Source organism: Rhinatrema bivittatum, chromosome 3 (genome assembly GCF_901001135.1).
Source record: "Rhinatrema bivittatum chromosome 3, aRhiBiv1.1, whole genome shotgun sequence".
Lineage (NCBI taxonomy): Eukaryota > Metazoa > Chordata > Amphibia > Gymnophiona > Rhinatrematidae > Rhinatrema > Rhinatrema bivittatum.
In genome coordinates, this window is record NC_042617.1 from 9984528 (window position 1) to 9997729 (window position 13202).

The 13202-nt window shown below is 51.0% G+C and overlaps 1 protein-coding gene across 1 annotated transcript in view; it reads right to left on the bottom strand.

Moving 5' to 3' along the window:
- TMEM151B (transmembrane protein 151B) overlaps nt 1-1111 on the bottom strand; it is a 46759-nt gene extending 45648 nt beyond the window's left edge. Inside the window, 1 exon segment of the mRNA XM_029596751.1 lies at nt 700-1111. Coding sequence (XP_029452611.1) covers nt 700-789 — 90 coding nt within the window. The 5' untranslated portion in view covers nt 790-1111.
- Nucleotides 1112-13202: the final 12091 nt, after the last annotated feature.

Sequence of the window (13202 nt, forward strand, 5' to 3'; positions counted from 1 at the left end):
TGGCAGGCACTTGTGACCTGGGTTGGCCACTGCTGGAAACAGGATGCTGGGTTTGATGGCCCCTGGGTCTGACCCGGTATGCAAGCCTTAGGTACTTATGTAATTACAGAGCGAGTCCACATATCCCAAGCCTTTGCTCCACCAACAAGTTAAGAAACATTAACCACTTATGTGCCCCTCTTGCCAGCCCCTCTCCTTCCTCACCTCCTCTCTGTGCACCCCACCCCCCAGCAGGTGCCCATTCTCCTTATTCATTGCCTCTCTATAGCAGATGGTCCCTCAGCCTCAAACCTCCTCTGACCCCCCCCCCCTCACTTCTGCCCCCTCTCTCCTCACTGCTCCCCCCCCCCCCGCTCCACCTTCTCTCCTCCTGCCTGCGGGTAGCACTGCTCTCTGCCAGAGGGGTAGCCCTTCTCCTCACCTCCTCTCTGCTCCCTCCCCCTCCGGGTAACCACCCCCCCTCCCGCTCACCTCCTCTCTGCCCCTCTCCCAGGCACGTAGCCCTTCCCTTCCCTCACCTCTTGTCCCCCCTCCCTTACCAAGCGAGAAGACCCTCCTCCTCCTCACCACGTTTCTACCCCCAGCCCCCCCCCCCCCCCCCCGCAGATAACCACTCTCTGTCCTCACCTCCTCTCTGCTCCCTCCCCCTCCGGGTAACCCCCCCTCCCCGTCGGGTCGCTAGCTCCTCTCCCTGCTCACCTCTTCTCTGCCCCCCTCCGCCTCCTCCTGATGCACGGAGCTGGTGCTGCTCTGGCTGGCGGGGGCGGCGGCGGAAGCCGGGGGGGCCATGCTGGGGATCGGATGCTGGAGCCGGATTCCCGGGTCCTCCTCAGCCGCCGACGCTCCCGGAGAAGCCCCGGTGTCGGCGGCGGGCTCCGATCAAGCGGCACGGACGCGGCCCCATGATCAGGGGGAGGGAGGGTAAACAGGGATGGAGGGAGGAAAGGGAAGGAGACAGCGGCGATGGAGGGAAGAAGCCGAGGGGAGGGAGGGAAGGGACGGAGACACGGGGGACGGAGGGAAGGGTGCAGGAGAGCAGTGCAGGGGGATCGAGGGAAGGATGGAGGGAGGGAAGATTTGGGGAAACCCTGGGGAAATGCGGCGCAGGTGATAGAGGAAGGCAAGCCGAGGTCTGGAGGGGGAGGGAAGAGGGAGGGGAGAGGGGAGGAGGCGGAGGAGGAGAAAGCGCTGCCTCTGCTCTCTGCGCTCCTTCCTGTGTCTCTCTCTATCTTCTGTCAGGGACTGTAGAGAGGCTGCCTCCAGCCTTCAATCCTCCTCCTGCTGCTGGGAATCCTCCCCCCAGCACACACTCTCCTTATCCCTCCCACCCCCCCCTCACCATCACACACTCTCCTTCCCCATCATACACTCTTCTTATCCCATCATATACCCTCCTTCCCCATTATACATTCTCCTTCCCCATCACACACTCTCCTTCCACATCACACACTCCCCTTATCCCACCCCCTCACATCACACACTCCACATCAACTCTCTCCTTCCACATCATACACTCTCCTCCTTCCCCATTATACATTCTCCTTCCCCATCACACACTCTCCTCCCCTATTACACACTCTCCTTCCCCATCATACACTCTTCTTATCCCATCATATACCCTCCTTCCCCATCACACACTCACCTTCCCCATCACACACTCCCCTTATCCCACCCCCCTCACTATCACACACTCTCCTTCCCCATCATACACTCTTCTTATCCCATCATTTATTATTTATTTTATTTAGAACTTTTCTATACCGACTTTCCAATAACAGAATTACTGATCAATTCGGTTTACATTTTGAACAATAACAGTGACAAGCAAATGTCTTACAGAGAACAGGAAGAATAACTTGGAAATGAATATATGGGGTTAAACAAAGAAATACAATATACATAGCCTAATATAGGCTATGTATATTGTATCATATACCCTCCTTCCCCATCACACACTCTCCTTCCACATCACACACTCCCCTTATCCCACCCCCTCACATCACACACTCTCCTTCCACATCATACACTCTCCTCCTTCCCCATTATACACTCTCCTCCTTCCCCATTATACATTCTCCTTCCCCATCACACACTCTCCTCCCCTATTACACACTCTCCTTCCCCATCATACACTCTTCTTATCCCATCATATACCCTCCTTCCCCATCACACACTCTCCTTCCCCATCACACACTCCCCTTATCCCACCCCCCTCACTATCACACACTCTCCTTCCCCATCATACACTCTTCTTATCCCATCATTTATTATTTATTTTATTTAGAACTTTTCTATACCGACTTTCCAATAACAGAATTACTGATCAATTCGGTTTACATTTTGAACAATAACAGTGACAAGCAAATGTCTTACAGAGAACAGGAAGAATAACTTGGAAATGAATATATGGGGTTAAACAAAGAAATACAATATACATAGCCTAATATAGGCTATGTATATTGTATCATATACCCTCCTTCCCCATCACACACTCTCCTTCCACATCACACACTCCCCTTATCCCACCCCCTCACATCACACACTCTCCTTCCACATCATACACTCTCCTCCTTCCCCATTATACACTCTCCTCCTTCCCCATTATACATTCTCCTTCCCCATCACACACTCTCCTCCCCTATTACACACTCTCCTTCCCCATCATACACTCTTCTTATCCCATCATATACCCTCCTTCCCCATCACACACTCTCCTTCCCCATCATACACTCTTCTTATCCCATCATATACCCTCCTTCCCCATCACACACTCTCCTTCCACATCACACACTCCCCTTATCCCACCCCCTCACATCACACACTCTCCTTCCACATCATACACTCTTCTTATCCCATCATATACCCTCCTTCCCCATTATACATTCTCCTTCCCCATTACACACTCTCCTCCCCTATTACACACTCTCCTTCCCCATCATACACTCTTCTTATCCCATCATATACCCTCCTTCCCCATCATACACTCTCCTTCCACTTCACACACTCCCCTTATCTCACCCCCTCACATCACACACTCTCCTTCCCCATCATACACTCTTCTTATCCCATCATACACTCTCCTTCCCCATCATACACTCTCCTTCCACATCACACACTCCCCTTATCCCACCCCCTCACATCACACACTCTCCTTCCACATCATACACTCTTCTTATCCCATCATATACCCTCCTTCCCCATTATACATTCTCCTTCCCCACCACACACTCTCCTTCCCCATCACACTCTCTCCTTCCCCATCACATTCATACACTCTCCTTATCCCATCACACACCCTCCTTCCCCATCAAAAATTCTCCTCCCCTATTGCACACTCCCCTTATCCCACTCATCATCATATACTCTCCTTACCCATCACACACTTTCCTTCCCCATCACCATCATACACTCTCCTTCCCCATCACACACTCTCCTCCCCTATTATACAGTCCCTTTATCCCACTCACCATCATACTTTCCTTCCCCATCACACTCTCTCCTTCCCCCATCACATTCATACACTCTCCTTATCCCATCACACACCCTTCTTCCCCATCACACACTCTCCTCCCCTATTGCACACTCCCCTTATCCCACTCATCATCATATACTCTCCTTACCCATCACACACGTTCCTTCCCCCCATCACCATTAGACACTCTCCTTCCCATCACACACTCTCCTTCCCCCATCACCATCATACACTTTCCTCCGCTATCACACACTCTCCTCCCCTATTATACAGTCCCCTTATCCCACTCACCATCATACTCTCCTTCCCCATCATACACTCTCCTTCCCCCTTCCCCATCATACACTCTCTTTCCCCATCACACACTCTCCTTCCATCCATCACACACTCTCCTCCTCATTACACACTCCCCTTATCCTACCCCCTCACCATCATTCACTCTCTTTCCCCATCATATACTCCACTTCCCCCATCACACACTCTCCTCCCCATTACACACACTGTTCTCCCCATTACATACTCCCCTTCTCCCCCTCACCATCATACCCTCTCCTCCCTCATTACACACTCTCCTTCCCCATCACACACTCCCCTTATTCCTCCCTCCTCACCATCATACACTTTCCTTCCCCATCACACACTGACCTTCCCCATCACACACTCCCCTTATCCTGCCCCCTCACCATCACACATTCTCCTTCCCTATTACACATTCTCTTTCCCCATCATACACGCTTCTTATCCCATCACACATCCTCCTTCCCCATTATACACTCTCCTTCCCCCATCACACACTCTCCTTCCCCCTTCACCATCATACACTCTCCTTCCCCATCACACACTCTCCTTCCCCCATCACACACACCCTTCTCCCCCATTACACACTCCCCTTATCCCCCTCACCATCATACACTCTCCTCCCTCATTACACACTCTGCTTCCCCATCACACACTCACCTTCCCCATCACACACTCCCCTTATCCTGCCCCCCTCACTATCACACACTCTCCTTCCCCATTACACACTCTCCCCATCATACACTCTCCTTATCCTGCCCCTCTCACTATCACACACTCTCCTTCCCCATTACACACTCTCCCCATCATACACTCTCCTTATCCTGCCCCTCTCACTATCACACACTCTCCTTCCCCATCACACACTCTCCTCCCCCATTACTCACTCCCCTTATTCCCCTCACCATCATATACGCTCCTTCCCCATCACACACTCTCCTCCCTCATTACACACTCCCCTTATCCCCCTCACCATCTCACACTCTTCTTACTCATTACACATTAAGAACATAAGAGCATGCCATGCTGGGTCAGACCAAGGGTCCATCAAGCCCAGCATCCTGTTTCCAACAGTGGCCAATCCAGGCCACAAGAACCTGGCAAGTACCCAAAAACTAAGTCTATTCCATGTTACCGTTGCTAGTAATAGCAGTGGCTATTTTCTAAGTCAACTTAATTAATAGCAGATAATGGACTTCTCCTCCAAGAACTTATCCAAACCTTTTTTTAAACCCAGCTACACTAACTGCACTAACCACATCCTCTGGCAACAAATTCCAGAGTTTAATTGTGCGTTGAGTAAAAAAGAACTTTCTCCGATTAGTTTTAAATGTGCCCCATGCTAACTTCATGGAGTGTCCCCTAGTCTTTCTACTATCCGAAAGAGTAAATAACCGATTCACATCTACCCGTTCTAGACCTCTCATGATTTTAAACACCTCTATCATATCCCCCCTCAGTCGTCTCTTCTCCAAGCTGAAAAGTCCTAACCTCTTTAGTCTTTCCTCATAGGGGAGTTGTTCCATTCCCCTTATCATTTTGGTAGCCCTTCTCTGTACTTTCTCCATCACAACTATATCTTTTTTGAGATGCGGCGACCAGAATGGTACACAGTATTCAAGGTGCGGTCTCACCATGGAGCGATACAGAGGCATTATGACATTTTCCGTTTTATTCACCATTCCCTTTCTAATAATTCCCAACATTCTGTTTGCTTTTTTGACTGCCGCAGCACACTGCACCGACGATTTCAATGTGTTATCCACTATGCTGCCTAGATCTCTTTCCTGGGTTGTAGCTCCTTCTCCCATCACACACTCTCCTCCCCATTACACCCTCCCCGTATCCCCTTCTCACCATTATACACTCTCCTTCCCCTTCACACACCTTCCTTATCCCCCTCCAATCACAGACTCTCATTACCCCCTTCACTCCTCCTCTTCCCCTCCCCATCCCACACTACCCCACAGTCTTGGCAGCTCCTAACAACGTCTACAAATTAATGAGCTGAACTGGCTTTCTCCCGACATTCACCCCGCTGTAATGCAGGATCTGTACTCCGGGGGGGGGGGGGGTCACACAGGGACATTTTAAAAGCATTGCTCATGCAATAAGGGACCCATATATGTGTACACGGGCCATGTGCGAGCAACGCAAATTTTAAGAAGCTGGGAAGTACAAATGTCAACAATAAGGAGGCAGAAAAGGGATGGGTGCCAAGATTTAAATGGAGATTTTGGGCCAGAGAGAGCAGACTGTGACCCCCCCTCCCACAGAGAGCAGATTCTGATCCCCCCATAGAAAAGAAATGTAGCCTTCTCATTTTTTCAACTCAGGGTGGGTTTTGGGGGGGGGGGGCAGTGTTACAAGAGTCTACAGACCCTTGCACCCCAGGCAAACCAATGTAACACTGCCCCCCCTCCAAACCCACCCTGAGTTGAAAGTGCCCCTCTTACAGTGGGAGATAGAGAGAGTCTCAGTGAGGAGCGACCGCATTCATCAGTGCTGGCAGGGTTTCCACCCCCCTACCAGCCAGGAAAGATCCTCTCCAAGAGACAGAGACTGCTAGAATCAGCTGCCTTCCCAGAATCCCCGGCTTCAGCTGCTCACTGTATGGTAAGGAACTGCCAGCGGGCGCCCTGACTAAGACGTGACGGAGGAACACACATGTGTAAGTGTGCATGGGCATGAACGATTCTCTGCACATTGGAGGGAGAGCTGGGCATTTACCCTGATGATAATGTCACATGCTCCTAACTACTTAGTGGACTCTATGGTTGGAAGAGGTTCTGTAGCTTGTTCCTGGTTCTTTCCTTGCTTGCTGAGTGTCTGGTTTTGGATTATGCCTGTTTTGACCGTGGGCTGGTTATTGGATTCTGGTTGCTTTTCCTGGCTGTGGATTGTATTGGATCTTGTATGCCTACTGTCTGCTGGACCCTGGGCCTTCTGTCAGACCCTGCTGCTATGTTCTTCAGTACATCCTAGTTCCTGATTTTGGCTTGGCCTGGTTCTGGTCTTTAGTTCTGCTCCAGTTCAGCTGTGCATTGTGCAAGCCATCAATCTTGTTATAAGTAATCAGTCTTGTCGCAAGCCAAGAGCCAAGCCCTTGCTAATTCTCTGCTTCAGCTTGCCTTTGTCAAGCCTTCAGCTATACGTTCTGCCTTCGTGTGGATTTGTGGGTTCTGTCTGGTCCCTGCTCGCCTGCCGTTGGCGTGGGCCTTGCCTTGCGGTTGCGCCTCAGCACAGGGGCTCATGCATTCACTGTTTCTGTTCGTCAGTCTGAAAGGGATTTGGAGTGGCTGGAGGCTACCCCCAGGAACTAGCAGAGGATTGGCTGGCCCTGACAGAGATGAGGCAACAGCACCTTCTGAAGCCCAGATCAGCGGGGCCAAAAAAAGAATAAAAAAAGTTGCGGTAGCAGCACTCACCGGAGCCCAGGCCAGCAGGGCCGAAGGAGGAGAAGGAGGAGAAAGGAAACGCAGCAGCGCACCCGCCAGAGGAGAAGAGAGACCAAGTGATGGGCTGCCACTTCAACCCAGGCCAGCAGGGCTGAAGAATGAGCAGAGGTACAATTGTGTCTTTGGGAGCCTGCTTGTGTGTGTGTGCCTGTGAAAGAGAGAGATTGGGAACCTGCTTGTGTGTGTGTGCCTGTGAAAGAGAGAGATTGGGAACCTGCTTGTGTGTGTGTGCCTGTGAAAGAGAGAGATTGGGAACCTGCTTGTGTGTGTGTGCCTGTGAAAGAGAAAGATTGGGAGCCTGCTTGTGTGTGTGTGCCTGGGAAAGAGAGATTGAGAGCCTGCTTGTGTGTGTGTGCCTGTGAAAGAGAGAGATTGGGAGCCTGCTTGTGTGTGTGTGTGCCTGTGAAAGAGAGAGATTGGGAGCCTGCTTGTGTGTGTGTGCGTCTGTGAAAGAGAGAGATTGGGAGCCTGCTTGTGTGTGTGTGCGTCTGTGAAAGAGAGAGATTGGGAACCTGCTTGTGTGTGTGTGCCTGTGAAAGAGAAAGATTGGGAGCCTGCTTGTGTGTGTGTGCCTGGGAAAGAGAGATTGAGAGCCTGCTTGTGTGTGTGTGCCTGTGAAAGAGAGAGATTGGGAGCCTGCTTGTGTGTGTGTGTGCCTGTGAAAGAGAGAGATTGGGAGCCTGCTTGTGTGTGTGTGCGCCTGTGAAAGAGAGAGATTGGGAGCCTGCTTGTGTGTGTGTGCGTCTGTGAAAGAGAGAGATTGGGAGCCTGCTTGTGTGTGTGTGCCTGTGAAAGAGAGAGATTGGGATCCTGCTTGTGTGTGTGTGTGCCTGGGAAAGAGAGATTGAGAGCCTGCTTGTGTGTGTGTGCCTGTGAAAGAGAGAGATTGGGAGCCTGCTTGTGTGTGTGTGCGCCTGTGAAAGAGAGAGATTGGGAGCCTGCTTGTGTGTGTGTGCGTCTGTGAAAGAGAGAGATTGGGAGCCTGCTTGTGTGTGTGTGCCTGTGAAAGAGAGAGATTGGGAACCTGCTTGAGTGTTTGCCTGTGAAAGAGAGAGATTGGGAACCTGCTTGAGTGTTTGCCTGTGAAAGAGAGAGATTGGGAACCTGCTTGAGTGTGTGTGTGCCTGGGAAAGAGAGATTGAGAGCCTGCTTGTGTGTGTGTGCCTGTGAAAGAGAGAGATTGGGAACCTGCTTGTGTGTGTGTGCCTGTGAAAGAGAAAGATTGGGAGCCTGCTTGTGTGTGTGTGCCTGGGAAAGAGAGATTGAGAGCCTGCTTGTGTGTGTGTGCCTGTGAAAGAGAGAGATTGGGAGCCTGCTTGTGTGTGTGTGTGCCTGTGAAAGAGAGAGATTGGGAGCCTGCTTGTGTGTGTGTGCGCCTGTGAAAGAGAGAGATTGGGAGCCTGCTTGTGTGTGTGTGCGTCTGTGAAAGAGAGAGATTGGGAACCTGCTTGTGTGTGTGTGCCTGTGAAAGAGAAAGATTGGGAGCCTGCTTGTGTGTGTGTGCCTGGGAAAGAGAGATTGAGAGCCTGCTTGTGTGTGTGTGCCTGTGAAAGAGAGAGATTGGGAGCCTGCTTGTGTGTGTGTGTGCCTGTGAAAGAGAGAGATTGGGAGCCTGCTTGTGTGTGTGTGCGCCTGTGAAAGAGAGAGATTGGGAGCCTGCTTGTGTGTGTGTGCGTCTGTGAAAGAGAGAGATTGGGAGCCTGCTTGTGTGTGTGTGCCTGTGAAAGAGAGAGATTGGGATCCTGCTTGTGTGTGTGTGTGCCTGGGAAAGAGAGATTGAGAGCCTGCTTGTGTGTGTGTGCCTGTGAAAGAGAGAGATTGGGAGCCTGCTTGTGTGTGTGTGTGCCTGTGAAAGAGAGAGATTGGGAGCCTGCTTGTGTGTGTGTGCGCCTGTGAAAGAGAGAGATTGGGAGCCTGCTTGTGTGTGTGTGCGTCTGTGAAAGAGAGAGATTGGGAGCCTGCTTGTGTGTGTGTGCCTGTGAAAGAGAGAGATTGGGAACCTGCTTGAGTGTTTGCCTGTGAAAGAGAGAGATTGGGAACCTGCTTGAGTGTGTGTGTGCCTGGGAAAGAGAGATTGAGAGCCTGCTTGTGTGTGTGTGCCTGTGAAAGAGAGAGATTGGGAACCTGCTTGAGTGTTTGCCTGTGAAAGAGAGAGATTGGGATCCTGCTTGTGTGTGTGTGTGCCTGGGAAAGAGAGATTGAGAGCCTGCTTGTGTGTGTGTGCCTGTGAAAGAGAGAGATTGGGAGCCTGCTTGTGTGTGTGTGTGCCTGTGAAAGAGAGAGATTGGGAGCCTGCTTGTGTGTGTGTGCGCCTGTGAAAGAGAGAGATTGGGAGCCTGCTTGTGTGTGTGTGCGTCTGTGAAAGAGAGAGATTGGGAGCCTGCTTGTGTGTGTGCCTATGAAAGAGAGAGATTGGGAACCTGCTTGAGTGTTTGCCTGTGAAAGAGAGAGTCTACAATCTCAGGGTGACTGGAAATGAAAAGTTTCCAGGTGTGGAGAGGGGGGAATGTTTTTTTAAATCCTTATTAGTTTTAATTATTGGGTGATTGATATGTCTGCTGTTTTGAAATATTTGATTGATTTTGGGTAAATTTTTAAAGGGTTTTTTTAAATCCTTATTCTTCTTAATTATTAGGTGGTGTTCTATGTGTTATTTGCTTTGAAATATGTTTTTTTTTATTACTATGGTTTCCTCACTGTTATGACTGATTTATATTTCTTTACTTTGTTTTATAAGGAATGGTGTTAGTTATGTTTTTGCATTATTGCACTGCTTATGACTCTGGCTTTTAGTGGTTTCCAGTCCAGTTTTTTGTCTGCACCTTACTATTTATACTTGTGGCCTGCATTGGTGACTGAGGTGAGGGGGTCTGTTAGCTGGGAAAAGGCCTCCTCCTACCTGTCGGGTTGAAGGTTTTTCTGACTGTGGTAGAGGCCGGGGATCCATGATGGAAGGGGATCCTCGGGTGCTAGAAATGATGCTGCTTAAGCCTGCTGGATGCTGAAATGCCTGCAGCAAGTGCTGGGGGTTTGATTGCTGTGTCAAGGACCCGCCCTGTCCTGCTGAGCTCCTCCCTGCCCCACCGTCCATTACCACTGGGCTGGAGCATGTGGCCTCAGCATAACAAGGGTTTGTGTTCCTTCACAGTGAGCCTGGTGAGGGAGGGAGCTAGTGCCACTTTACTGAGCCGACAAACACTTTTCAAATGTCTTGTACGGTGAGTGAAAAAGGGGAAGCATCCTAGTTTGACCCAAGCTGCCAGCCAGTCGGAGATTATCTCCAGCCAGTGCAGGATATAGATTGATTCCTTTCCATTGATAAACTTTAGGTATTTCCTGATTTATTTATTTTTTGCACTCTATCTTCAAAAATACCGCATGCCATTCAGACGCTGTGGCCTTATGTGTGCATCGAAATAAAGTTTAATGTTTAATGTACGGCGCAGTTTTCACAATCGTACATTTTGCTGCAAAGCCTGCGTGCATTTTTCCCTACGTGCTTTGTGCCAGTTCTCACAGGGAACGTACGAGCATCCTTTCCCTTTCAACCCTGCCTCCTTTCAGGCAATTTTCAAGGGGGGCATTTTTGGGGTTTTTTTAAAAATATTTTTTAAAGAATGTATGGGTGTTTGTTGCAAGCAGAACAAAAATGGAAAAAATGATTTGGGATAATGTTTGCTCTAGCAATAATAAACTCCAAGATAAATTCCTGGGAAAAATCAAATAAAAGTGAAAATGAAGGTCCCGGGCGATTTTTCCAGCTGTGAAATGTGCTCCCTAGGTCCAGTCCTGTGTTATTTACAGGATTATTTTGGGCTGGCGGTGGCTGAATTATCAAAATCTTGGGGGGGGGGGGGTGGCCTATGGGCCTGACATTTAATGGGGGAGGGGGGTGGCTGGCTCGATAGCCTTGCACTGGCCCTGTGCTCTCCTTTCCGCCTGCGATGCCTCGTCGCATGGCGCCGGGGCTCTTCCAGTCATCCCGGAGGCACTGATTCCCCACTCTCCTCAAACCTTGCCTTCATGCGAGCAGGATTAGGCTTTGACTGATAGAGCGGCAGGCGGGTTTAAAAGTCCCCCAGCTGCGGGCACGGCCGGGCTTCTGAAATCAGTACTAACCACCGGCCTCTCCCAAGGAGATCCTCAATCCCTCCTCTGGTCGCCGTGGATACAGCCGTTGGAGCATCACGCTGCATCACGCCTACGACTATACCCTGGCATCCAGCCCTGGCAAAGGAAGGGCATAACCGGGCCAACCTGCCACTTGCACCTCTGGGTAACCTTTTCATGCTACAATCTGCTCCTGACGCTGCCCTCCAGGCTGTCTGCAAAGGATCCTGTGCTGACCCGCGTCCTGAACTGGTGTGGAAGGGTGATCAAGTGGTAAAACTGCCTGAACGGTTCGGACCAGTTTCAAGCAGGCGGCGTGAACGCTCAGCCCGTCAGGAATATCTCCCCCCCCCCATGGGGAAACAGTGTGGTTATTCCAAGGAAAAGTCATCAGGCTATCCCAGTCATGTTAGGGATGCCTAGAGCCTCTCAGCCCTGTGCCCACGGCGGAGTTACAGCTCAAGCAGGAGCCAGGCCAGACCCTGCTGGGCTCATCCGTCTTGGCCTCATTTGTGCTACAAGATCCCTGTGTTTGCTAGAGGTTCCACCATCGAAATCACTGGAGCCCTGCCACACACAGAGAGACTGCTCCTGCTCAAACGCTGGAGTGCCTCGCAGGATTAGGGAAGGGTTCCTAATCCCAGAGACACCTCAGGACATGCCGGGCCCGCCGGAGCCAGCGCCGGGGCCGGACGGAGGGCTCATGGAGGACGCAGCAGCTGAGCGAGCGTGCAGGCCCGCAGACATCCCGGCGCAGTGACCGGACGAGGGGTGTTATGTGTGCGACCCGTGCCGAACATTTGGGTTCTGTGCTGGATGTTCTCTTGCTTCGGGGTCCTGTCTTTTATCTTTTGTTCTCTCGGGTAAGGGGCTTGCTGCAGCTGATTTCTAAAACTGCCATAAAGCTCCGTCATTGTTTGGGAAGGCAAGCTGAAAGGCCTACTGGAAATACAGAATAAGTGACCACAAATTATAAACCGAAACGTACAAATAAAAGCTGAACTCTTGTGCACGCCACCCTCATTCCCCTCCGACTCCAGGCGGGCAGGGACTGGATTCGGGAGCAGCAAGGCGCACACGTCTTTGCTTTGCCCTGTCCAGTAAAGTCGTCATAGCAGAGTCTCGGGGGGGGGGGGGCCGCCCCAGGCACTGGGAATCCTTTGACGCCACCTGCAAAACTGCTTCTCTCTAGGCATTCACCTGTCTAGCTAACGGGTGAGCCGGCCCTACTCCCATTGTCATTCACAATGCATGCAGGCACCACCTCCAGGAACCTATTCATCAAACAGCCGGCCTCTTCCCCGGCCGCTCCTCACTACTGCCAACGCAGCACACAGATCCGGTCAACGTGAGGCAGATGGGCGCCATGCATGGGTGGGCTTTGTACATGCATTACTGGTGACATACCCTCTGTACTAGCCTAATTGAGGAACTTCACTCCTATTCTTCAGAAGAGCAGTAAGTTTCTCCATGAAATATCTTCCCTCTCACGCTGCGGAGTCACCCGGACTTTGGTTGCAGGATAAACCCATTTTCCAGAGAGCAGCTGCTGGCACCAATGCACTGCCAAACGCTTTTTACCGTGCTCTTGTTTTTCTAATGCAAACGCTTCAATGGACTGAGAGCGGGTCTGTGCATCGGGAAATCAACCATCATCACAACTGAATTAACTCTTTCCCCAGAGTTATTCCAGTGTAGGAGGAAATGATCGGATCGGACGGCCACTCATCGGGAGCACGTCTTCCGGTTTTGTACACCGAGAGCTCGTTTTAAAGGGGATTTGCCGCAGATATGCCCTTTCATGAACTTGCCCGCATGATACGTGGGTGCAGATGCACGCATAAGACCTGGTCACTCACCCTTCT